At 37.2% G+C, this 27,276-nt stretch overlaps 1 protein-coding gene and 1 long non-coding RNA gene across 6 annotated transcripts; one reads left to right on the forward strand and one right to left on the reverse strand.

Moving 5' to 3' along the window:
• Positions 1 to 52: 52 nt before the first annotated feature.
• Positions 53 to 26,982, reverse strand: LOC110842492 (nuclear receptor-binding protein homolog). Of its 3 annotated transcripts, XM_022088240.2 has the most exons (20): positions 26,688 to 26,980; positions 24,247 to 24,824; positions 23,262 to 24,134; positions 7,438 to 7,468; positions 7,319 to 7,364; positions 6,972 to 7,119; positions 6,836 to 6,866; positions 6,694 to 6,752; positions 6,560 to 6,600; positions 5,325 to 5,419; positions 4,356 to 4,439; positions 3,459 to 3,501; positions 3,154 to 3,215; positions 2,928 to 3,076; positions 2,798 to 2,861; positions 2,515 to 2,707; positions 2,128 to 2,291; positions 1,784 to 1,809; positions 1,418 to 1,537; positions 53 to 1,033 (listed from the first exon to the last, which is right to left on the reverse strand). In XM_022088240.2, the coding sequence occupies exons 3-20, from the start codon at positions 23,394 to 23,396 to the stop codon at positions 854 to 856; spliced, it is 1,671 nt and encodes a 556-aa protein (XP_021943932.1). In that variant the 5' UTR covers positions 23,397 to 24,134; positions 24,247 to 24,824; positions 26,688 to 26,980; the 3' UTR covers positions 53 to 853. The 3 variants fall into 3 exon arrangements, with proteins under 3 accessions (XP_021943932.1, XP_035702889.1, XP_035702890.1); XM_035846996.1 differs by lacking the exon at positions 26,688 to 26,980 and having other exon boundaries at positions 23,262 to 24,927; XM_035846997.1 differs by lacking the exons at positions 53 to 1,033; positions 1,418 to 1,537 and having other exon boundaries at positions 1,594 to 1,809; positions 23,262 to 24,824; positions 26,688 to 26,982.
• LOC118434161 lies at positions 17,632 to 19,055 on the forward strand. Of its 3 annotated transcripts, none has more exons than XR_004833808.1 (3): positions 17,632 to 18,470; positions 18,573 to 18,689; positions 18,810 to 19,055. It is a non-coding gene; the product is annotated as an uncharacterized LOC118434161 (long non-coding RNA). The 3 variants fall into 3 exon arrangements; XR_004833809.1 differs by having other exon boundaries at positions 17,632 to 17,901; XR_004833807.1 differs by having other exon boundaries at positions 17,632 to 18,689.
• Positions 26,983 to 27,276: the final 294 nt, after the last annotated feature.

Raw genomic sequence — 27,276 nt, forward strand, 5'->3', positions numbered from 1 at the left:
CAAGATTTTCTTTCCCAACAACTGTATTTTTTTATTTTCCGAACTCATGCAGTTCTCGAGTTTGCTTTCTTTTTGTTTCGTTTTTATTTTTCTTGGCATAAGTCTTTTGCTTTATTGACAAGAATCGATACGAAGTTAGCGGTTAGCGTTTTTAATTAAAAAAATTAAATTTAATACATAAGGAAATTTCGTCGCATATTCTTCGCTTAAGTCTGTTTTTTAACATGATTAAAACGGTGTTCAAAGGGGGAGCAATCAATATGGAGTCGTTCATGGTGGAGGAGCACAATATATGTAATGTATCGAATAATATGGAATATAAGAAATTTCAAAAATCTTTTGTAAACATTACAACCTGCGTGTACTTAAGACGTAATTGAGTAATTCGCAAATAATAGAATATTTCAGAGCACGTATCAAACACTAATCACTCTATCTGAAGCTCATTTGTCAAAGAGACTTGAGTGGCATGAATCTCGAGCAATCCGGGCTCACGTTCATCGGTTGATCCTCTCTTCTTTCTCTCTCGTTGCTCAAAAACGGTTAATTTCAAACTATTGTGCAATATACAGCTTTCGAGAATATAGATAATAGTATTACGTATTCAATAACTTTGCTTAAGAGTACTTAGTAGCAGACATATAAATGGTAATCAATCATAACAGGCATCATCTTCTCTTCGTGTTCTCCAGGGCTATTATATCATAGTGATCACATTCCAAGAAAACGAGATTGGAACATTGGCATCCGAAACGGTACGCGACAAGAAAAACGACGACGTAATGCAGGTAACACGGCTGATTTGGTGACGCTGCTCGAAGCAATTGCGGCTGGGTCACTTTAACAATGGCAACTAGCTAACGGGATTTATGGGTAGTGAGCTGACTGGTACAGGATAAAAGACTGGGCTCCCATTAATTCCGTGGGGTGCAAGCGTTGGTGGTGACGGTATGTTGGAATTGCTGCTCTGCGATGTTCGCTCTATTCCGTTCAGTCTGTTGTCAATCAAATTCGCCAATTTATCACGATCAGCCTGAGACCACAGGAAAAAAGGAAATTTACTAGCTGCGACGACCTAACAATACAGAGGGCCCACACGTGCCGTATGCTTGAAGACAACCCGACCTTTTCATCGAATGCTTCTTAATTTATTTATATAAAAAAACTACAATCGGTGTACAGAGTGTTTTAAAAATTAATTCCCATCTTACCATCTTGTTCAAAAATAGGTTACCTTCTCTCATGGTTGTCCGATAGTTATGAAGATTTACTAGTGAGCAAATGAATGAACTATTATTGAAATACGCTGTACACACAATCAAGTGCAAAGGAACAAAAACTGGGATTTTATGTGTACGTAGATCGGGTTGAATTCAAACAGAAGCAAGGCATAAATATTTTCGGAAATTGGTTATGCCTCGTTAATAAAACCATGGTAGATCAATTCATTGGCTAAATCGAAAGGAGTATCAGTCTCATCAACAATTGTTGAAAGTTGTCGGTTCATCTTATCGTCCATTCTGACCAGAATCGTACACTGTAAATGACAAATCAAACAAAAATTGAAGACAAAACTTACCCACACAGGAACAATTACCTTACTGAAATTTGCACTCATTTGCATTTATATATCACATTTAAATCATCATCAAAATTTCTTATAAAATGGGTATCAAAAATTGACTAGACTCTACACTAAAATTGAACACTTCATGTATTGTACGGTAAGGAGGGACGAAATTATTGGTAAAAGAAGAAGAAAAAGAACAAAATTATTAAGTACAAGTAATCCGGGTCCTTCGTCACGAGCTGAAAAAACAAAAACATTGTAAGCAAAATAATTTTTTAATGATTGTTTTTAGTATATACATTTACGTGATAAATATCAACCTAGTCAAATATCAAAAAAGGACAGAAAGTAGCCGAATTAAAATCTAGATTTTAAATATCAATAATAAGACGTAATATAATTTTGGGACCGAGACGCGCATCTAATATTTCTATCTGCTTATACCATGTTCACTAAATACCAAGCATAAGCCTTGATTGGTGTTACTGTCCTCCTTTTTGAAAATGTTGTTGACATGTTACCACAATTAAATCTTTACGTGCGTATTTGTTACTTACGTTTGACGTTGCACATCATGTTCACAACACGTCTATTTTCATTGTCAAATGGTTCAGGACTAGTTGACTTCACGCTGTCAATAACTTCTGGACTTCTGGAAGCTTGTTGTCGTGGAGGAAGGGGTTGTGGAAGCTCAAAACAAGTTAGAGGATATATTCCAAATCTGAAAAATGAGTAAAATCACCCCGTTAAATAGATTCTGCAAGCCAAAAGTCCCCTAAATTAGTACACAAATAAAAATGCCGCTGAATGTCGAACTCCTAGAAAATTAGAAACACATTTTATACTTGTTCATCAACGGTTCCATCGTAATCAGCGAAATTACCTCACACTCGCCTCATCATATGCAACACATATAAACAGCATAGAAATAAAACATAACTTACTTTACATCCTCTACAAATTTTTCTAATTTCTCAGAAACTGGCACATCAGACATCTTCCATTGAACAGAAGTTAACTGCGATTCTTGACCATCTTCACTTTCAGCTGAGGTAGTATGTTTAATTTCTGCTACAATCACGTTCGGACCGTAATGACGAAGGAGAACTTCATCACTGATTGTTTCTGAGATGTTTGCTGCAATAAAGTATGATAAAATTAGTTGTGAGAATAGTGTAGTAAAAGTGATTGATTGTAATATTCAGTATAGATCAATTACACACTTACATAAATTTTGGCACCCAACCGAACTTAGGAGGGCGTGGGCTGAGAGTAATTTTAGGGAAGGGACCTGCAAAGACAAATAAGAATATTACAAAGAAAGGTAGCACATAATCCTAAAATTATTGTTACTTACTTCGAAGAGCACAGGGTGGAACAGAAGATCTTGAGCCGTAGGTCTGTCTTGCGGTTCGTTGTTGAGGCACTTTTTAATAAAGTCGTGCAATGGCGTCTCGTCCTGCTCCAATGACTCTATCGTCCTGTTTATATGGTCTTCGGTGACTGCTGTAAGGTCAATAAATTCACGTTATTGTCAAAAGCCAATTTACAATTCATAAAATCTCTTCTGTTTTGTAACAAACCAGTCCCAGAATCGCCATTTCCTTGAATCTCCAACGCAGCCATCTCCAGTGCGCACATCCCGCTGAAATGTTAAAAAAGTATGGTTAGTAATTCAAGTAAACAATAATTTTGAATTTATTTGGCCTGTATTTACAAAAAAATGTTTAACTATTGTTACGTCTTGTTTAGCAAACTACGAAAGGTATGGCCTACGTCTCAAAATAGAGGTAAACCTTGCTTACAATGCTGTTCATGTTTTGCGTGTGTATGCACTTATTGAAACATTTATTTTATGTTACAGGTCAAATATTAAACGATTACTTACAACGAGTAAATGTCCGCTTTGGATGTGAGGGATGAAGAGGATTCTATACAAGGAAGCAAAATATAAAACATTAATAATCACCTAATTATGATCAACGTAGGCCAATATTGAATGCATAACCTAATTCGCGATTTTAAAAATGTATATTTTGCTGATTTCAATATGCATACCGACTTTAAACATCCTTTTTGCCATGTTCAATTGCTAATGTCACTCTGAAATTTTATCTTGATTTGTTTGCTTCGAAATTGACTCGACAAATGAAATACTGGATTTGGATTAACATCCCATGCGTTATAGACACGCCTATCTAAATACAGACACTGTTTCTGGTTGGTGCCAGGCTGTCTGGCAAGTCTCGATGCAACGGATTGAATAGTGTAAGATTAATTATTGTATTTGCGAATCTCTCAATTTCAAACAAAATACGGAAACCTAATGAATTTAAAGTTCTCAGTTAAGATTGTGAAGAAAGAGGTGGATCAAATGAGCTCTTTACGTTGCATGCATACACCTTACGTTGAGTAAAAATAAATGTTCACTAGCAAATAAAAAGGTTTCCTCGTTGTCATAAGGCACGTCAAGTACGGTTGAGCAAGGCACAACTTGGTGTTCCAAATGTTCCGGAGACGAACGGAGGAGCGTGAAAAGCCAACCAGTGTACATAGTGCGACATTAACGTTGTTCTTAGCAAGAAGAGGTTAAACTAAGCCACAGGTTATTATACCATTATTAACCAATCCCAAGTATTTGCAAACATTTACAGTGCAAAAAACATACTACGGTACGATATACGGAGATTCTTTGTTTTCCTCAAGTAAAACAATGAGGTGGTCGCAAATATAAAATAATGCGGAAAAATTTCAAACCTCCATTACACATTATCATCAAACTTACTCGAGTATTCGGGAGCAACAAAGTGCATATTCTTGATATTGTCCCGGCAGGATTTGACGTGGTGATGAATAGCATCAGGGGCGACTATCCAACAAAAAGAGCAGAAAAAATACATTAGTTTGTTTTGCCAAAAAATAATTTGAACTATGCATTTTAGTCGTCTTCTTAGATACATGCTTTCCTTCTAGCTGAACGTCTTTCCTCAAATAACTCCACCAACCAACCAACCATTAACCGGACCATTTCTCATCAAAGTTGAAAGTAGAATAGAAAAAAACACAAGTGACTGGCTTGTGCCCACCTGACTAAATATTTTTCATGGATATTTGCCAGCTCTGTCCTTTTACGCCATCATCGTACAACATTATTTTTTAATGCACAACTAAACCGAGCGTGGAGATAATGTCTTCCTTCACTGTCTACTGCTTTGACGATGATTTGATACGGAATCCGAAAATCTGACGGGACTCTAAATCTTCATTAGTATATGAATGAAACCCGTCATAGTTCATAATACTTCCTTATTCCTGGCCCGAATTCCTGCACGTAATATCAGACAATCTGTCGCCACACATCTAATTTCTTGTAAATCTTTCTATACGACAAAAGTGTTTCTAGGAAGAAAACATGATTAAAAGAAACCTATGCACATAGTATATAAATACTAATCGACGTTGAAGCGGCCATCTCATGTTCACATTGGATGTGGCCCTCTTGGAAGTTTCAACGGCGCTATGTACATATGTCCTGGTAAACACTTTGATACAAAACCTGACAGCATTCGTGGGATTTCAGAATAGGATAATAAAACGCATGTGTTTTCTGGCAGGAATTACAAGGCCGCGATTTAGGGGAAGGTATGTATCAAAGTATGTAACTTGTCCTAAACAGATCAAACTCTCCATCTGATTTAAAAGTCATCGACCGGGTGGTTTCGAGAAGTGTTGGAAGTTGAGTTGGATGACTCACCTGAACCAATTTTGACAAGCCCATTGTGCTGAATGAAAATTGTATCACAAGTGAGGTTCCCGTGGATGATTGGGGGCGAACAGGAATGTAAGTATCTGGAAAACGAGTTACAAAATCCTTGATAAATTGCAACAAGACAAATGAAGCGACGAGTGAATTGACTTGATGTCATTTCTTTGACCTCAGTTAAAAATAAAGTTTTAAAACTTAGCAAAAACTGGAAAAACTTTATGATTAGCCTAATGCATTGCTGAACTCAAACTTGGCAATCGATCCGATACATTAGAATTTGAAAATGGTAGAATATGCAGACACACATTGTAGATTGATAAGAACGTATATATATAAACATTCTCTGCATAAAAAACTGTACTGTACAGTATGTAACAAAAGTATAGCTACGATGACATATTTTTTATCTCGACATGATGTCGTAATATTTCAACTTTGAAACTCCGTACAAAAATGTCAAAACTATCTGCCGACAATTTCCTCGTCGCCGATTTTTAATGTCGCAGATAGGTCAAAGGTCAGGATTATTTTTTTTTAATTTGAGGCGTCGAAAAAAAAACTTCGTGGATATTTTTTTTGAACTTTGCAATATTTTTTATTGGATGCGGCATGCGTTTTGAAGAATAATGAGCTTTGGTCGGACCGTGTACGATTTTTTTGGCGCCCACAGGAATTTTTCGCCCAGGACAAGTTGGAGGTCTAAAATCGCCGCCTTGGCGAAAATTAAAAAACTGAAATATATGTTTACATATCCGGACCCTCTATATGCAAACGTATATTTTAGTTTTTTAATTTTCGCCAAGGCGGCGATTTTAGACCTCCAACTTGTCCTGGGCGAAAAATTCCTGTGGGCGCCAAAAAAATCGTACACGGTCCGACCAAAGCTCATTATTCTTCAAAACGCATGCCGCATCCAATAAAAAATATTGCAAAGTTAAAAAAAAATTATCCACGAAGTTTTTTTTTCGACGCCTCAAATTTTAAAAAAAAAATAATCCTGACCTTTGACCTATCTGCGACATTAAAAATCGGCGACGAGGAAATTGTCGGCAGATAGTTTTGACATTTTTGTACGGAGTTTCAAAGTTGAAATATTACGACATCATGTCGAGATAAAAAATATGTCATCGTAGCTATACTTTTGTTACATACTGTATGTGAATGGAAAAGCTTCATATTTTCTACTCCCAGACGCCATGCCCAACGCCTCGAAATTTTCTTACCGTAGAGCGGATAAAATTTGGGTGCACCATCGTTTCCATCCCTTAAATATAAATTAGTTTTATCAATCTGCTCCACTTTAGGTGTTACACACTCCTACGAGTAATTAAATCTTCTACACTCGCACACATCTTACCTGAAGTGGTAATCTCTTGACATTCTTTTTAGTCCGCTTCAGAAACTGCTTCAAGGATCCTGAAGGTTTCATTTGTAATAAGAGAGTTATTATTCCGTTGTTGCTTATTATACATGCAAAAAATAAATTGTTATTAACCTACCTGAAGACATGTATTCCGTAATGAAAACAACCTATTGAGACGATTTGCACATTAATGATAAGTTATTATAATTATAATGTATACGTATATTTATTTGTTGACTGAAAATTCCTGGAAGCTCATGAATTCAACTCACCCGTGGCTTATCCGTATTGGTTTCCATCCAGTACTTGTGAAATTTGACAATATTGGGATGCTCCAGTTGGGTCAGATTATCGAAGACCTGTCTTATTTTCTCTTCTTGAGCCTTTAGATTCTTCCTCTCCGAAAAGCGGACTTCGTTCCTAGAATTTGGTATACACACTGATGTAAAGTTTTCATGTGTTCGTGTCTTATTGTGAAAGTGAATGACAAAGATGCATCACACTTAAAAAGTTGTAAGTTTTAATTCATAAACTACAATTTTTTCATCTGTTAGGTTAGAAGAATTTGTTAGAAGAAAGTTGTGCTAATCATTGCATTACTATAAATAAAGCCACATACCACACAACCTCAACACCCTCCTCGGTGTCCATGGCCAAATAGGCACCTGTAAAATTTCATTCAGTTTAGTATTGATCCTATCTTTATGTCATATGCAAACGTGAATATTTAATACTCACAATCGATTCCTGGCACATCACGTTGGTCCACCTGAAATTAATAGTCAATTTAAGTAAAGCATCAACTATTGCATTATTGAAATTGAAATTTTTTGAAAATCAAATGTCATAACAAACCAGGGTTCATTTTTTAACTTCAATAGCCCAGTGTTTTTTCATAAAACCTAAATGGTGCTACTTTGAGAAGAAAGTGGAGATAAGAGGGGACACTCTGTTTGCAAAATCTGAACCATATCTTTGCAGATACACATATTGCATTTCTTTATTTTAGGTGGCGCTTGTACTCGGAGAAGGCACATGCAAATTGGCAAAGTGTCAAATCTTGTTGCATTATTTAATGATACATGATTACAGGCTTGTATGCTTCATTCGGCACGATACATTAGGGCAATTTTCTAAAAATGCATGCAACTACTAAAGTGCCAGCAATTTGGGTACGTAAGCAGTTCTGCTGGGCTTGCACACTAGAAATAAACATATTGGACAGCATTGACTTATGTACAAAACGTTAGCTGCAGCCGGCTTCATGAAGAATGCACATGCAGGACCAAGGTAATAGGAATGCATGGCGAGTAGGAAAATACTCGACAGTTGGGAAAGTTTAATACCGGATCGATGAGGTGAGTAATCCTTGCGAGACTGGAGGGTGAAGAACTTGCTTTTACTGCATTTTGTAAATGAGATGTGAGTCATGGGAATTTTGCAAGGAATGCATGAGCAATCTTTTCTCTGAGTCTCTGAGTAAAAAGTCTCTCCTACACCACATCGGACAGCCGCCTTGGTATTTTATTTATATACCTCGAAAATAAGTACGTGACAAGAACCCACCATGAAGTTGAATATCTAGGAAACACATTTTCACTGCGAAAATCCCTGGGCTAAAAATGATCGTACTAACACGTAGAAATGATAATTTTGTTAAGCATCATCATCAGCAAAGTCCAGAAGAATGTCAAATCTGGGGAAAGTATGAACCTAAAGCTACCAAAATTAACTTATGCAAAATAATATCTGGCCAGAAAGGGACAAATATGGTCGATATGAGGATAGTGGGTAGTGAAGTGGATGATGAATAACAACACAATCCTCATTTCGAGGTTGCGAAAGGGAAATCTTGTCGCCTACGCACAGAGTATGTATAAGCCGACGAATATGAGATCGTATACTTTCTCCCTCCACGCGAGACCCAATTCATGGTGACAGCGTAAAAGCATTTCTTCTGATTATTACTCTAACATGTAACACCGCTCACCCACCCACAATCAATTTTCGTCGAGGAATACACAGCTGCGAAATGTACGTTTCTTAATTTCTAAGGATAGGTTCATTACTTTACAAGTCTTTTAGCCAGTACATGATCAAAGCACGGTTTACATAAGCCAAGTTGCTATCTCTTTTTACTCTCCAGCAGCGAGTGGATTATTGCATCCAACAAGTGTACAAATTAAGATGTTTTTGCAATAGGAAGTTGGATGCCATAAAATGGAAGAATAATATGAACCAAAATGTCAAAGAGGTTCCAGACTTCCAGCAGTGTCCAATTGAGTCCACGTTAGCATTTTCGCCTATGAGGTTGTGAACACTCGGTGATGTCATGAAGATGTAGCTAAAGCACAGCCAGCAGTGCAGTTGAGCTAGCAAAAATCGATCCAAATCCATATACTGCACGGCAAGACTCGACGAAGAGGAGTCAACGACAGTTTACTTTCTCCGTTGTTCACTATTTGCTACATATGCCATATGTACGAGAAATCAAGAGAGATGGCTTGTTCTTTATTGAAATAAACCGTCGCAAACGCGCATACGGAAGTAGCTTCAGACGTACTTCACCCCAAACGGTCCCACCACAACTCGGGAACACTTAATTTCACTCTATTTCACCTATAGATTAATTTTTTGTAAAAATCTCATTTTGCCCCGACCACACCCCCTGGCGACGAGGGGGTGTGGAACAACTCGGGAACACTTAATTTCACTCTATTTCATCTATAGATTAATTTTTTATAAAAATCTCATTTTGCCCCAACCACACCCCTGGCGCCTAGGGGGTGTGGCACAACTCCGGAACACATAATTTTACTCTATTTCACCTATAGATTAAATTGCACTAAAAATCTCATTTTGCCCCAACCACACCCGCTGGCGCCGAAGGGGTGCGGCAAAATCGGGGAAACACTCAATTTCACTTAATTTCACTTAATTTCATTTAATTTCACTCAATTTCACTTAATTTTACCCATAGAATAAATTGCACTAAAAATCTCATTTTGCCCCAACCACACCCCCTGGCGCCGAGGGGGTGTGGCACAACTCCGGAACACATAATTTTACTCTATTTCACCTATAGATTAAATTGCACTAAAAATCTCATTTTGCCCCAACCACACCCCCTGGGGCCGAGGGGGTGTGGCACAATCGGGGAAGCACTTAATTTCATTTAATTTCACTCAATTTCACCTAATTTTACCCATAGATTAAATTGCACTAAAAATCTCATTTTGCCCCAACCACACCCCCTGGCGCCGAGGGGGTGTGGCACAACTCCGGAACACATAATTTTACTCTATTTCACCTATAGATTAAATTGCACTAAAAATCTCATTTTGCCCCGACCACACCCCCTGTCGCCAAAGGGGGTGTGGTCCGGTTGCCCCCAAAAGTTGATAGGATCCTCCCCCTGGGGTCCTATGTATGATGGCGAAAACCGATTTCGATTATCTCGATCCGTTCTCCTGATATCCTGCTGACAGACAGACGGACAGACAGACAGACAGACAAAGTCTTCACATAAAGTAGCTGAAGCTACTTAATAAGCACGTGAAATAAGATATGATTCAACAATTAGTTAATAAAACCTGAATTTACCAAAATAAGATTGTGTTGAATGTTACTTTTGCAATAAATGCGATATCACAGAATCTATCAAAAAATAATGTTCTCCAAGATCAGGGATGGTTATAAGTTAATTAAGTCGAAGCATTTTATTTTATCCGTGCACCAATTAAAGTGCATTTCTTGAATGTTGCGATGGAATAATTAAGCCGCAGTGATTTATTCCATGTTGTGCACCAAGCACCACAATCACCCATATCCAGTTGAGGTCAGATTTGAGAATAAGATGCCGAACGAACGAACCACTTGTGAACTGGAATCACGGAAAACTACCAGACACAGGAGTGTACATTAATCACCACCAAGTCGCCAACCACTCTGTAATCTAATTCAACTTGTGTCTTTCCCAATTTCCCAATGATAAGATACAGCCCAATTTGTCATTACCAATGGTTCCAACCAATTATACTCCTCAACAACAAGTTCGAATAAACCTCATGAACGTACCCCAAGCATGAGTAATCTTATAAACAGCGAATCGTTTTTTTTTGCTTTTTAGCCCGAGTCAGGGCTCATTTACTTATTCACATGATTTGGTCGAACTCTCGAACTTCCTGAGCTTGCATACATACTTATTTCTAGTCACAGTAGTTCGTAAAAAAGTATTAATAATTAAACAGAGAGGTATTGGCCATTTAATTTAAATATTCGTGAATATGACCACATTCAACAATTAAAAGTACCTGACATGACTCGACCTTCTTGCACTCACTGATAATAAATGCAGCAAAACATGGTTGAACCTAAATTATGCACAATTACAAAACAATAAGAGGCTCCACAAAGTCGCATGCGAGTTGAACGCCAAAGGCGAAGTTAAAATCAAGTTTGGGGCAACTCATCAACTCGGAATACTTGTTTTCTAAATATGACGATGAGTGAAAAATCCATTTTGCAATGATTAATAGAAAATTGCGTGAATGTAAAGCTAAATCATACAAACAAACGAGTTTTCAAAATTTAGCCCACGTAAGGAAGTGATATGAGCAGATCGATATTATTATTATTATTATTCTAGTTTATTTCGCGAATATGAGCAATTAATCCTCTGTTCCTGATCGTGTGCAGATTGTGTCGTTTCATTTTGTGTCAAAAAAATGGCATATAGCATAGTACTGCACACATAAGTTGAATAAAGTGACCTTGACAATGAGAGTATGTATGTAGGTTAAATAATGAAGCAGCATTGTCCACTCATCATTTCACCACCTCCTCAACCTTTGTTGTCCTCCTTCACTCCAGTGGAATGACAAATCTGGTCATAAATTCCTTTTTAGTAGTTTTGTCATGTAATCTGTTTATCCTCTTCTTCCAAACAAGCAGAATAAATCCTACACAATGGACACAACTAAAACCTCGTCCAATTCGGGAAAAATGTAACAAATTTATTCACTTATTGACAGACAGACGGACAGTTGGATATTCCCTCCTCGTCGTGAAATGGAATACTCGTGTAATGTAATCAAAACGTGAATAATTAAATAGACAACGTGACCAACAGGCAAATTCTGCAATTATGTGGGCATGCTCACTGTTATTAGGAGGGTAAAAAAAGATTTGGATATCAATTTCACAAAAGTCATAACATTGAACAAAACCACGTCCAGGACCCTGTGACCAAAATCTGCAGTGAACCTTAAATTGCATGCAATAGTATATTATGTAGGAAGGTAAACCTATAGGTTGATAAATATGCATACCCTTGACATCAACGGTGAAAGTGGACATGAACTACAAGTAGGACAATACGCAGCCAACCATTGCTTTACTTTCCGTAATTAATAACTGTAACATTGACATGAAAAATCGATGCAACCAAGAACGGAACAAGTAAACCAACTCTGACCGTGTGTAGGTAGTACCACCAAATTCAACCTAAACAGAGGTAAGATGTGAGAATCGATAAATATTGCATGTGGAATTGTGGAGTCGAGTAGGAAGTTTAATACTAGAAACTACATATATATTTACTAACCCTTCATTTGACATCGATTTATTTTACTTGGTTTAACTTTGTATTCAACCATACGCAAATAGATGGAGATAATAAAAGTAAACATGACACAGTAACATAATCACAACAAAAAACAATACCTGCCATCAAAATGCTGCAAATGCCCTAAAAGTATACCTATTTGAATTCCCTGATAATGAAGACTGGCAACAAGCAAAGAAAACCGTCAATAATAGTTGGACTTTATTCATTTGCATATTTCGATTGCAGTGGGTGTGGCGGATGTGTTTGGAATTTGACACAAAATAACGCCTCCGCCATTCTCCGGGAAAAAATTGCTTCAATTGGATGACGTAGACAGTCCCAAGAGACACATTTAATCCTCTCCCACTCACCTCTCGTGGCAAAGAACCTGCACGAATGCAACAAAACAACAATGAATGAACTGAAAAGTGAAAAACATGTCCACGCAAACATCCGGACAGACTTTAACGTTTTACTAACAGATTCATTTTGTACGGCATTTGGTGGTCTGGTCACTAGTTCTACTGCGTGGTCGTTTACTTGCGATGATATCCTTAGGAAAAGGTAAAGACCCAGCGAGTCAAAGCGAACCAGACTCATTCATTCCTTTCCATCAAGTTTGTTGATATCTTCCTCGTGTTGGTAGGTATATTATTAGTCCTCAGAAACCTTCTTTTTCCATTAGGCTGATCAAAGTCTCGGAGGAAATTACAAGTAATCTCATTTTGGGTTTCGTTTGCTTTCCCTTCCAATGCTTGTTCTCCTCTCAATTGAACATGTACATTTGTCACGATCTCAATAACAAGTGACGACACACGGAAAACCAACCAATAGAGTCACTCTTATAAATAGTGCTCATTGCATCTAAATTTAAAAAACCTATCCAATTATGTCTCTCCTTTTATTGTTTCCTCAAGAAGAGCTAGTTGTATCCAGGAACGACTGGATGGACACCTTTGTACACAACCAAATTATATAAATGAGTCCAACTAAATTCATATAGTGAGACACCTTTCGCATAAAATAATTATGTGTGTAATAAGGCAGTGACTTGTATAACAACAGGAGCAGGTGCACCTCAGTGCAGGTGCAGGCTCTTCCTCCTCAGCTCCAAATTTGGATTGGATAGGTTAAATAATTCACCTTGCATGAATACTTCACAGGATGCATGCGATTCTTAGGATTAGTGCAATTTCCAGGAGCGAGGTTTACTAATGAAATGTACGTATGCATGAACAGGTCAGTATTCTATAATTCAAATATGTGAAAAGTGAAAGTACAAAATGTGCAAATCCCTTAATTTAATCAAAGCGGACAAGTACATGAACGGGCAGATTTGCACAGCGATTATTTGTGTCGCATCATGTTTTATGTCATTATGCACTTGAATATTTTCAATTCAACCTTGGATGCACCAAATCCACTCATCATGAGTACCTAAGATCAGCTATTAAAAGACGCACTCAACTCAAACATCATAAAAGATAAGTTGGACATTGCAGAACATAGAGTTTGCAAAAGATTCAACTTTACAAACAGATATCATCGCAGTAAAGCACAGAAAATACAACAACGCAAATAACAAACCATCTCTTACGGGAATTAAAAGCTGATTTGTAGGTAAGTCACATCTTGCCACCTTACGTCACCAGGGCAAGGTCGACCAAAGTTCCAGGATGGGTTTATGTAGACATGCATGTACATATTTCAGGTCTTAAATATTAATTTATTCATTGCAAGCTATAACATGCAGTTACCACTTGATACCCCGAGTAATTTAGGAGAAGACGTCATCATAAAAAATATTATGTCAGACAATTATTTTCAGCATAAAAGGCAAGATCCAGAGTTCATGTCAAGGTTGAAGGTATTACGATGAGGAGAACTGTTTAATACTACTCTGACTGAAATTTGGTGAATTTTGGTGTCCATATTTTTCATTTACAAATATCATCCATAACGCAAAAGCGCTTAACCTTGACTTATTTTGACAGTAATTTGCATGCTAGTGATAAAAAGTAAATTTATAAGTTGACCTTTCAATGTTTCACAATGAATGACTTTCTCTATGGTTTGCTTTCTCCTTGGGATTTTACGCCCTATTTATTGTTGCTCTCTTGGTGTTCACCATCTTTTGAGACAAGGCTAATGTCTGTTAGAATGCATGAAGTCAACGAGCCGAACGTTGACGATGAACAGAGTGTATCAGCAAAATTGCAGTAAAAGTCGATTCATTTTCCTTCGCTGCACGCCATAATGGAATGTCACAACGAGAACTTTTTGGAATTTGATTTTCATAATATGATACGAGGCGACATCCACTTGGAACTTGAAATGTTTCCAGCTGTTGTTGATTTCGAGTTCCAAATAAAATGGACACTTCATAGACTCAATCTCATCTCAATAATTGACTGATGGTTGCTGCTTTATACACGAATTTCTGGAGAAATTGACAAGAAAAATGTATTGTATGCACCTAAATATAAGCGCAACTATCTTGCTGGACAATTGCCCTCGGCAAACTGCAACATTGATTTCATGAAAACAGCTCCAAGAATGGTATAATTACCCTGTAATTATTAGTTTGATAGGCAGGATAACACATCTTACAGACTTGTCTGGCGTCCTTGCTTAATTTGATATTTTGCTGTGGCAAGATTATTCAGATGCTAAGTCACGATCTGCAATCTGCGAACACCCACTCTTAAAAAATAATTATTTCCATCGTTGATTCGTGCATGCTCAAGTAGCTGCATCATTTTGACAGTGATGGGTGACCTTGCAAAGTCAAAAGTATGGTTTATTCTCATTAATAAAAAATCACTAATTGGAAGGAAACTTCATCTCCGGCCGTTGTGCCAAACGAGTTGATGTCCAACGATGCATAGGACTCAAAGTGGCACGGATTGATTTGCATACATCGAACAAAGCTCCCACACAAAAGGTTGTCGAACTTGTTTACAAAAGCCAATTTCCATCCTTCAGCAGGATATTATTTAATCTCAACGACTCAACACAACATCATCATAAGATGCTTCACGAACTCTTTATAGCTGGACGTTCTCGCCACTTTATTTACAACAAAATACTAAATGAAAATGTATTACAGAGGAAAACATGTACATATTATGACAAAATGTGCACTTAATGTGCATACACAATTTAAAAAAATACAAAACCTTATATCATCGCTACTTTATAGCATGTCACAGTTTGATAGTTTTGGTTGACAAAAAGGTATGCAAAAGTAGGCCCCACTAATAGTAGCAGAAATATTTAGTGTACAAATCTCAGCAGATTTAGGTATATGTATATAAGAATGCTAAAAAATTAAAAGACTCGTTCATAAGAAACCAATTCTTAGAATAAATATGGTTTCTGTTAGGTATGTAAATAAGTATGTCGTCAGTAGAGCAGCTTCCTGCCGAACTTTTACCTTTCTAATATCATAATATTCTATTTCACACATATTAATATGTAAGTTCATCTACAGAGCATCCTCAACTGACTTCCATAGGGAGATTGTTTCACCGAATGACGTCACAATACGGAATCAATAATCGATTAACTATTTTTGTTGGCACCCCAATATCCGATACATCTTTTAGTTCAGTCAGGACAGTCAACTCTAATTGTTCAAACAAGAAATTATTCGAAGAAGCAGTGAGAGAGAATTTGTTTCTGCACAACCTCAGCTTTCTCCAAATAAAGCCAGCCAAACAATGGAGACAAAGCAGACTTTTTCTCGTCAGCAATTTGGCTGCGCTCGGAATGTCACTTTTGGTTAGGTTGCATTACATGAAAAGGGCAGGTCAGACAATAGTATGCTTGTGCTGGTGGATGCAGTTTCGACTTCTTTGTCATTTCGGGTAGGTAGGAAAGTTGCACAGAATAGGCCTTGACACACTTGGATGGTCTCCGGGTCGACTTGCCTGGTCTGAATTTAGCATTCAAAATGCACCTCACCGGCTGGCCAACATACGAGCACACGAAATAGATTGAAAACTAAAGATGAATTCTCCCCACATCGTGAATAGTTCATCATCACAAAGAAAGCTCTACTCGGCGTATGTTGATTGACATTGAACAAGAACTTGTAATATTGCTCCGCTCTGTAGTACGTATTCTGGCGAGCCAAAAACCTTGGCCTAACCCAAGAGTTGAGCTAATATGTAAGCTTGTCTTACCTTGATTTTGCTCTAAAATAACGTGAATGAGTGTGGAACCTGTCATGCACTTAATTACATTAGATGAAAAAATTGGCAACAGCAAGAGAGTTAAGAATATTGATAGATAAGTGGTACACAAACTCGCGTACTAAAAAACTTGCCAATAGTTAATCTGAAAAAGTAAATGTTTACAACCAAATTCGGGTGAATTAGTTTACGATGTCATTTGTTCTTCTTTCAACACCTTTATCATTTCGTACTTATTAATACTGACAGTGAATAATTTGAATGAAAATAACAATCCATAAATCCTCAAACCAGGCTAGTTCAGCTTACTATGACTAAATTAGAATGTAATGCCCATAATTCTCTGTGTGTATACTTCCTTCTCCACATTCCTCAATTAATTTATGCAAGCCGGAAAACGGGAGTCGCTGAGCTCACCCAAAATCCAAAATTAAACAAGCTTGACTGGTCTGACGAAGACTCGTACTCCTTCCCGTTTTTTAACCCGATCGAAGAACGGATGTGATGTGATCAGTAATAAGCTTCTTGTTTATGGCTATATGCAGTCAGTACTTGTTCAAATTTCGTACACAATTAGTGTTTTTCTTGTCTGAGCTGGTATTATGCAATGCATTGCAATGGACAAATTAGTAGAGCATAGTCATGCTTCTCTTATCGGTAATGGCGTATTCCTACACGTATTATCAACATTACATATTTATTTCACAATAATGTTTATTATTTTAACCAGGACAATGAAGCGTGGGCATATGCTTCATTCCATTTAGTGTTGTGACCCGGACCTGGTTTTGAAATAAAGTCACACGCCAAATGACGAACGATTAGGGAACGTTCATAAAATATGTAACGCAGTGGAGAGAGAGGGAGGGGTCGGGCTGTTGCACTACAGGCCAACTTGCGCCACATGCTAAGAAGTCGGTGATATCCTTTGGCCGTGGTAGACTCCTGGCTTGTCGGAAATTTAAGTATCCCTATTATATAACAAGATAGTATTGTGAGAATTGTGGCATTCAATGAAGAACGAGGGGACCAAAGACAAAACCTAGTAATAAACGGGCAAGAGTGTCGGTTGCGTTGAAGATCTGCTCCGCGGAGCTTTGTTCATAAGCGAATTTAGTTGCCCACACAAATGCCTCGCCGAGTGCATTTACGTAAATCAAATCGTTTAAATTTATTTTTGGCAACAGTTCTCAAGACTAACATTGAACGAGCCAAAGCCAATAATAATAATAACCTCTGCTCATGCTAATTGTGCACCTTTACTGCTAACTAACTGGCTATTATTGGAGGACGGAACGGATATGGTCATTTATGGTCTAGGACAATAATGGTCTACGCCAGCACAAAACATTACACACAATCCACTTTACGAGTTCATATTGACAAAGTTCTTAATTGGTATGAAACCAATTTTTTGATCTATTTAGCTTTATTTTTATGATTTATGATCTGTCGACATAAATCATAAATGTTTCAAAAATGAGGACCACAATTCAAGAATACCTCAGTGTATAGGCATGATTTAACCATGCAATTAATAACTTGAGTAACTCAATTAACAAGTCTGGAAATTATTTGCTCAACTGTTGGTCAACTAAACCAGATTTGCGGATGTTTACCAAGGGTGCGTCATCCATTGATAAATAGATTCCACTACATATTGGAACTAGTACTAGTTTAAATACTGGGAATTGTGTGGATTTTTAAAATGTGGTGTTCAATTCCAGCAATAAATTTGGTACATCCGTCCATCAACCACAGACCCTCGTAAGTCATTAGAGACGGGGCGACGGGCTATCAAAATAGGAAGTCTTCCATTGTTTGTTAATATGTCGTAATGTCGTTCAATGAGCAGAGTCAAACACGACAAATCGCCCCACTCAACTGTTATCGAGCACTACAAACACAACAGTTTTTTGTCGATTTTTTAAATGTTTGTCTCACGGAAAGATACATTAAGCTTAAGAGTGAGTTGCGCCTCTGCGACGCCAGTGATTCCATCCAGTTTATCAAATAATTTATTTGTGGATAGTATGAAATGAACTGAATGACATACTTTTTATTTCCAGATGTACAAACAAATATGTCCAAACCCAACAAAGTGGTGCTAAACTGCATAGATGATCGTAGCCAAAACTTGATGATATGTACCGATGAGATTATGACCTGTTTCGTTGTAATTAAACGTAATGCACAATTAATGTACATAATTGCATTCTGTGCAATAATTTAAATCATCCATCCTGTTTTTATCACAAATGCAATGAACAAGCTTAGATTATGATATACACGTTATTTTATTATAGCAGATAGGCTGGTCAGTCGGGACATTTTTAACAGATAACATTCGTAGAAAAAAAAGCAACAACACAAGAACTATTAATTTCGTCACTGGAGCAATAAAAACGCGCTAAATAGTTTAATGTACATCCATATTGACTATACTTCTCTGAGTAAATTAAATTTCGCAAGCTGTGGAATTAGAGACTATGGTTGATCTGTTGTAAACTGTGCGATGAAGTAACACAATAAATCTCGTGTGCTAAAAACTCCTCCGTTACTGCGCAGTTGAAATTCTTATGCTCCGCGTTTAAAATGCAGATTTGAGTTCATAAGTGCATTAAACAAGGCTTTAGTGAATATCTTATCAGGCATGCCACCAGAACTTCAACGCTGACTGATGACACCACTCCTCGTATATGTTTAATGAACAGCAGTATTACTACAAAAAGACGGAATCATGGTGCTACATACAGCTGGAGTCAACAATAATAGTAAATGCAAAAAGTGCTGTATCCATCTCTAAATACTGCATAGAGAGGATTTAAAAAACTTTGCCAAGAAGTTGAACTTGGCTCAACTTGACTGGCTCGAAAAAACGTGCAAGCGCAGCTTATTATAATTGTATAATTTCCTCCCAGAGATATATACATAACATTACTTTTAAGTCATAGAAAAATATTCAAAAATGATGTAAATAATAATAATAGCCATAACTATAAACATACGTAATATATATGGGGTTATGTCTCACTGGACGAAAGCTTGTTACATATTCCAAGTAACGCATCAACGTATATTTCGACCCATGGTATTTTGAGAATGATAATAATAAAGATAACCAATGCTTTTACAGATTCATCAATTCATAATATCGCCAAGAGTTGTGATACGACGGAATTCGCTTTGGCCCGAAGTTGTATAACGTTCCGCATGTATGTAGTTGCACCTGAGCATCCATGCATAAATATAACCTGCTCAACATTAATCAAATTCTTTACAACTTGTGGAATTTATGACCCAAATACATACACACCAGTCACCACAGTCAACATTTTACAATCGATAATTCAATATAATTTTTGTTTCACTAATAAATATGCGATAGTTATCAGCTTTCTCCAAAATAATCAATTAACACAAAGTTGTCTCCCAACAGAAAGATTAGAAATAAAACAATATTGTGTCAAAACTATTTACAATTAGTGTAACAATGTTGTCTCACCAATGCAAAGCCAATGTACTAATGACGCCATTTAAATCCAAACATTGCAGTCACTTGTTAAATAAATACAAGTCAAATGACATATTTATTTGCAAGTGAATTGGATTTTATTTTTACATTATTATGACGCAGACAAATATGATGCGCCAAAAAGAAAAGTGACTTCTGGGGAGACATTTTATTACAAAACTAGCGTATAGCCCGGCCAAGGCCGGGTTCTAGAGTTCCAGTGGGGGGTGAAAGCGAAAAATCCGTCATGCTATACTTTAAATAATTCCCAGTGGAGACTTCGTCGTACTACATACATACATCAGAGTGAGGGTTTGCCCCAGTCATACTGCATTTTAATTAACCTGGTCACAGTACAATTTGATTTCCCCCTGTGGGAGTAGTTGAATAGCTAATTACTTAAATTCCCGTCGTGTGGGAGTAACTGCATAGCTAACTATTTATATTCCCGCGCTTCACGCTCCCGTTCAGTTCCATAAACCCCAACTTCTATAATTAACGTCAAACTATTGACGGATTCGGATTCAGCGTCAAAAATACATTCGAATTGATATGCGACATCACGGATAAGCCATATTTGGCTGCCACGGTCACGGGAAGGTCACGGGGGCCTCGGAGGTCAAAACCATTAATGGCTTTGGATTCAGCGTCAAAAATACATTCGAATTGATATGCGACATCACGAATAAGCCATATTTGGCTGCCACGGTCACGGGAAGGTCACGGGGGCCTCGGAGGTCAAAACTATTAATGGCGTTGGATTCAGCGTCAAAAATACATTCGAATTGATATGCCACTCGCTGTGGGTGGAGTTTCTCAAACTAAAATAATTAATTAATAGTGTTTATCACGATCACTTATCATGATAACCACTATTGATGAGTAATGATGGTTGGTTGATCAGTTGATGTATGTATGGGGTAGCAGTTCATGCATTCATGCATGCAGTGTTTGCTCCGCTTCCTTCTTTGTCTCCTCTACGGGGCGACTTGCATTGACTTACGGACCGACCCAGAACTTAACACTGTCATTTTATGGTAGTGATCATCAGAGGGCGGATATGTATGTATTTCTAACTTTTTCATTCCCAATCAGATCTTACTAAAACTTCGTATACTCACATCCCATCGAAGCATGATTTCAAAAATTCAGACATGGTTTTCCATATTTTACATATTTTAGAGTTTTCGTACATATACATATTTTCATACATATTTTGAGGTTATTTCGTAAATACACATATTTTCGTACATATTTCGAGCTTTTTTCTAAATATCAATATTTTAATGCATATTTCAGGATTTCCTGAGGAAAAAATATTTTTCTTCTTTCAGACGTTAGAGTTGGATAAAAATTGTACTTTCATGATAACGGAGTTTAATTCGTGTGAACGACTAGCAAATCCATTTTGCCCCATTTTTCAAGTCATAAAATTACCCCTGAAAATCTCTAAATACGGCTAATGTCGTTTTATTTTATTCATTACATGAATATTAAAATACTATACATAATAATTCATTAATAAGAGTGTTACAAATTTGAAACTTTTCGAAAATCAAATGTAAATATAGTAGAAAATTTCGGTTGAAAAATATGTTTTACGTGCATATTTTCGCGTTTTTTAAGTACATATTACATACATATTTTGAGGAATATAAGTACATACATATCCGCCCTATGGTGATCATCTCGTCTATAAACTACCTGTAGTTGCATGATCAGGATTTCAGTTTTCTCCTCGTGATTCAGTGTCGAGACGTGCATGCCAACTTTCATGATGATGAAAAATCGGCGAATAGTATGAACATATTAAGCAAATGCAAAAAGTAGGGATTTTACACCCTCCTCAGTCTCACAGATTGCGGTGCCAAGCACAAAGACCATAACAGATTATAGACGCCAACGCTATAAAATACAATTACTTGTTAGATAAAAGAGAAAGAAATGTGCATGCATCAAATGTCAGGTAGTCAATAATGCCTAAAAATGACTTGTCTGCAGTGAAATGGATTGGATTAGTAGAGTCCACAATATAAAATAAAGTTGGTCGGACATGTATGTACGATACGCTATAATGCAAACGGCAGCTTTATATATAGAAATTTCCGTGGCCCAGGGCCATAATCAAAAACCGAACACTGAAAGCACCAGAACGCCTCTTTTGCAATAGGGCAGTGCATAAAAATAAAGGCACATTTGTCTCGTCTTGTAATAAGTAATACAAGTGTTTACTCTGTAGAATTAGAAATTGTGTTATTCTACTTACATACATATTTACTACGTCGCAGGCTTGGACTCAATGGAGGAATGGCAACAATAATTTTACACTGTGTTTGTAATCCAATTCCAACCTAATTCTTGTAAAAGCTTTCGCATTACATGGATTGAGATGTAGCCATCATGTGCGAGCCAAGTGTACGAAATTCATGCATGTTTAAACACTACGAAAATGACACTATGTACAAAAGTAAATAGCATTTTGGTACTTAAATATGCAAGAAAGAAGTTTCTTGTATTCTCTGTCTTCGAATTACCACTGATGTACTTTTTCACACGCATCTATCTATTTAAATACATTGTACATGTATGTGTATTTCGAGCAATTAAGGCTACACCAGAAGGAACTTTCTCAAGAGGATCGTCTGGCTGTAATAATGAACATCTATTTAGTTTAATGCGGTGTCATTAATTCGATGCGCTGCAATTACAAGATGCATTTCTTTGTTGGTTAAATTGTCCTTTGATTTGGATTTAAAAATGAGCTTTCTTGCACCAGCAGTGCACCACACAAAAAAATCTCACAATCATCAACCCACTTTTATTATTTGCTAGTTATAAACCAACTCAACTTGTGAATTGAGATTGATGAGATGCAATCAAAGTGCAGTAAAACTGCAAGCTGCACGTGAAGTACAAAGCGGAAAATACGTACAGTGGTGATTACAAATTGCTAAACTGCAGTCGTGGTTTCATGCATCGAATATTTATTTACAAGGAGAGAGAGCGACCAAACTTAATGTCGAGGACTAAGTGAGTGAAATGCAGTTATTTCACAATGCAGTTTTTGATCATAATTTGCTGTAAGAAAGAAACCGTACTAACTAACTGCGCCAGACATTAGAGAAAATCATTGCAAACCACTTTGTCTACCTTGATTTGTAAGTAGTAGTAATTTAGTAGTATTTAAATCGTGAATACCAGCTGGGCTATTGAAATAAAATGGCAAAAAAAGGATGGCACTTACCACTTCTCTCCGTTTGACCCATCTTCCACACGGACTCTCTTCTAAAATTTCACTCTCTTCGTCATCGGAATCTTCACCGTCCGTATTGGCGACCTGTCCCGGCTTGTCATCATTACTTGATCTGCTTCCAGTCATATTAAGCTTATTTTGACACGGTAGCTGATGAAATTGCAACGCGTAACTCAAGTCGCAATCTTTTAGTTGCAGAGTTAACAATTAAGTTCTTGAAATCAAGATCATCCTAACACAAGATCAAAGATCATCCAATTGTGTTGAAGTACTATGTTTATAATTTCTCGGACGAGGATATAAAAAACTTTGAACTCCTCGCTTGCACAACAACAACAACAACAAGAGATTCAGAGTTTATACTTGTAAATCAAGTTTAGCTGATTGCAGAAACCTCTCAGTTTTCCATATGTAATTCGAACCCGAGATTGTGTTGCTGAATAATAGCGTAATAAATTTATCCAGTTTCAAATTAGCACTGCACACGAATATTGTCGTCGCAGAGTCAGTAGCAATGTGCTTCTCGTCGGGGAGCTGGTCTTGCACTGCTCACCGGTCGTGTTTTGCATAGACTTTGCTTTGAGTTTTTTGCTATGCAGGCAGAGTCGCAAAACAGACCGAGTTTCATACATCCAACTCGTAAAGGTCAGCACTGCAGCTGCGTTCTCTTCTTTCCCTGCACTTTTGCTGACTTTCTCCGACTGGCATCCCGTCTTGTTCGCTTTGATGGGCTTCAGCCAGAATTCCTGGGTTGCAAGAAATGCTTTTACTGCTACACTGCTACTGGATGGATGGATAGAACTGGGATAAACTACTGGCTTTGCTTGACGACTACACCAAAACTCGAACAGCTCCAATGAAATGCTGTAATGGAGTGAGTGAGATAACGCCACTACAGAAATTAGTACTCTACTACTTGCAGTAGTGGCTGGTGTTGTTAATTCAACACTGTTTTGGTAATACAAATGCAACTTACTATGGGCTATCCTAAATCAGAGAGTTAAAGCTGCCAAGTTGACTTCAAAATGTATCTTTGAATATCCTTCACATACAGACACATTCACTTACACACAGTGTTTTGACTTTGTCGCCTTCCTGATGACAGTGGATTTGAGCACAAGTATATATATGTAGCTGATCTTCAAAATGTGATTTTGGACCGATCTGATAACAGATGAATGGTTGGTTGGTATTAATGCGGAAGAAGGCTGCCGATTTTCTGTCACTTTTCCAACAACAGATTCAGCAATCCATTCACAGCTTCTTCTTTTTTCCACTTTTTGCTTGCTTCAATTTCAAGTGCAGATGAAACTTTTTGAAATTTGTTGCAAGTGGCAAAGTTTGTGTTCGGCTGATGAATAAATGATGAGATTGCTGACTTTTTGCAGGGAGCAACAACCAGCAACGACTTCAATCCACAACGTTCCACTGCTGCTGATGGATTGGAAGACAGCACACCAGGATTGTAAGAAAAGTAAGGCCAAGAAGACCACGAATAATTGTTGTGCCGCAGCAGCAGGAAACTGCAACTCTTACCAACGCTAGTCTGCTTCTCTGAAACACGGAAAGAATAAAAAACTGCTATGAGTAAATACTTGGTTGTATATTACACCAATTATTGGACTACACAATCGGGTTGCCTCTTTATTGCATGAGCAGCCTTGGCCGTCTCGACGCTGTTGTATCATCAGACTTAACTAGTTGTGCATCATGACGGCGTACGTATATATCTACGAAATATGTGCTCTGGCACGTACTTGCAACATATTATTATTGCGCTAATATACACAATGTATGGCAGATCATTATTATCTTTTGCTACGATGTATGTACGTATGTATGAACACACGCGTAGTGTTTTGGACCCTTCCATGAAATATTCATCATGGATGAACAGCATAAAGTGTATCAAGTAATAATGAGACACTGACGAAGTGCAGATGCTGTCATGAATCATAATTTACTTCCTATTGATGATTGCTGAAGGGGGAGGAGACATATTTCCGCTTATAAAATGTCCACTTTTTTGCGCTGCAAATTATTATTGGCTGGAGGAGTATTATCATTCATTCAGTTATGCATGCACACAGCAAGTTTGCTGTACATATATACATATATTTGCAATTTTGGGATAGACAGCGGAGGTCATGCAATTTGAGACATGGTGGAGAATAGTAAGCCCATGCTAAATACCGGACATTACAGGAAGCATGTTATTTGACGTGTTTAATAAAATAAAATGACCTTCAAAACAAATTAGACATGCTCGACTAATTAACCCAACCGCACACACGCATTTTCTAATATAATGTATGTACAACATTAGTGAAACAAGATAAGCCGTCAAACTTTTATTCAAGTGATGTTATAGCTATTTTGAAATACTACGTACATAACCCGAGTAAATGCACTTCCTACATATTCACCAATCATGAATGGTGGAGAGGACGCTACATTTATTATCTGTGCCCTGACATGTGCATACTACACAAATACTATCGGGGATAACCGATTAGTAGTTTTTGTTGCTCTGTCATCATATGTGAAGTGCTGCTTTTGCGTACTTGTAAACTCTGTGTCGAGTAAAAATATAAAACATATACTTGTACTTCATATATTTAGACAAGAATGACATCATGCGTGCAAAAACTTAGCACATTCTCAATTGCAATGACTAGCGAAACATTTTGGCTAAAACCCCAACATTGTATCCATACAATGAATGTACGCATACTAATTTTTCTATGCATATAACGATTTCAGGGGAGGCTTGAAGCGCTCGGGTGCCAATCTGGGCCAAGTTGATTCTCCACGTGTGTGTGTAAAACTTAAGTAATAGTTATGAAAACGCAAACATATTATGACAATATAGTAACAATGTTTGATGATTTTTTTGTTTAATTTGTAAGTAAATGACCCCAAAACTCAATATTTCATTATATTAATTGTTAGTTTACAGGGTGAAGTCCAAGCTGGAATGACAGACGTTTCATTTCATACATAATAGTTGGGGTCACATTAAGAAATGGAAGATAAGAAATGTCTCATGTTTCAACAACAATTCTAAGATTCCAACCCAGATTCAAATTTCAAACTGCTTGGTCATATAAAACCAAATTTCCAGTCACAACCTGATAATAATATTATCTAATTCTAATAGCCATATGCACGCAAGATCAGACCAACTAATTTGTAATTAGTGGTCAGATAATTTGTAATTATATTTGAGCAAAGCACCTCATATTTCGTCAACAGGATATCTCCTTCACTCTTTATGACAGAAGTTTTGTCAGTTATCAGTTTCTAAAAGTATAACTATCATTTACAAAAGAATAAAAGATAATTGTGGATTGTAGTTTTAAACAATTTATTTATCCTAGTTTACAATGTTTTCCAAACTTTGGATTCCAAACTTACTTTTAGGGGGAACTTTGTCTGCCACGTTCACGTTGAAATTGAGCAATTTTCTAAACGTTGGAAGTAATTTAAACTCATCTGTTATACTATACTACACACTTAATGGCAGTCTTGTGTCTTGGAAGAGTTTTGTTAGATAACCCACACACAGAATAAAACTATAGTTCAGCAATCAAATAGTTTATTGCACATTGACATATGTGCACTGTTTACGTTTAAAATTCACTGCTGATTATTATGATAACTCCAAATTCTGTTGGTGATCCGTCCGTTGGTGTGTGGTTGGGAGATGGTAAATAATATGAATACGTGGGAGCGCGGTGGTGGTGGTGGGATTCTTTCTATGGAGCAGTTGGTGGTGGCCCCGAATTCGGTAGAATCCGGAAGTAAAAATGCATTGGCGCCGTCATAATAATATAAGAACACTGACCTCGTGGCATGCAAATGCCCACTGCAGCACAAGCCTCGTTATAATTATCACCATAATTCAATAATCGCCAGATAACATGCAGGGTGAAAGAAGCACAAAGGGAAAGACGCAGAAAAAAAAATTCAGACGACCTTTCGCCCAAATGAGTATTGCAGACCT

Source organism: Folsomia candida, unplaced genomic scaffold (assembly GCF_002217175.1).
Source record: "Folsomia candida strain VU population unplaced genomic scaffold, ASM221717v1 Fcan01_Sc001, whole genome shotgun sequence".
Lineage (NCBI taxonomy): Eukaryota > Metazoa > Arthropoda > Collembola > Entomobryomorpha > Isotomidae > Folsomia > Folsomia candida.

Coding starts and splice junctions, on each gene's coding strand:
- LOC110842492 (XM_022088240.2), bottom strand. CDS start 23,396: ATGACTGGAAGCAGATCAAGTAATGATGACAAGCCGGGACAGGTCGCC. Junction 6,753..6,835: donor TACGGAATACATGTCTTCAG/GTAGGTTAATAA, acceptor TGAAACCTTCAG/GATCCTTGAAGCAGTTTCTG. Junction 1,810..2,127: donor CATGATGTGCAACGTCAAAC/GTAAGTAACAAA, acceptor TTGTTTTTTCAG/CTCGTGACGAAGGACCCGGA.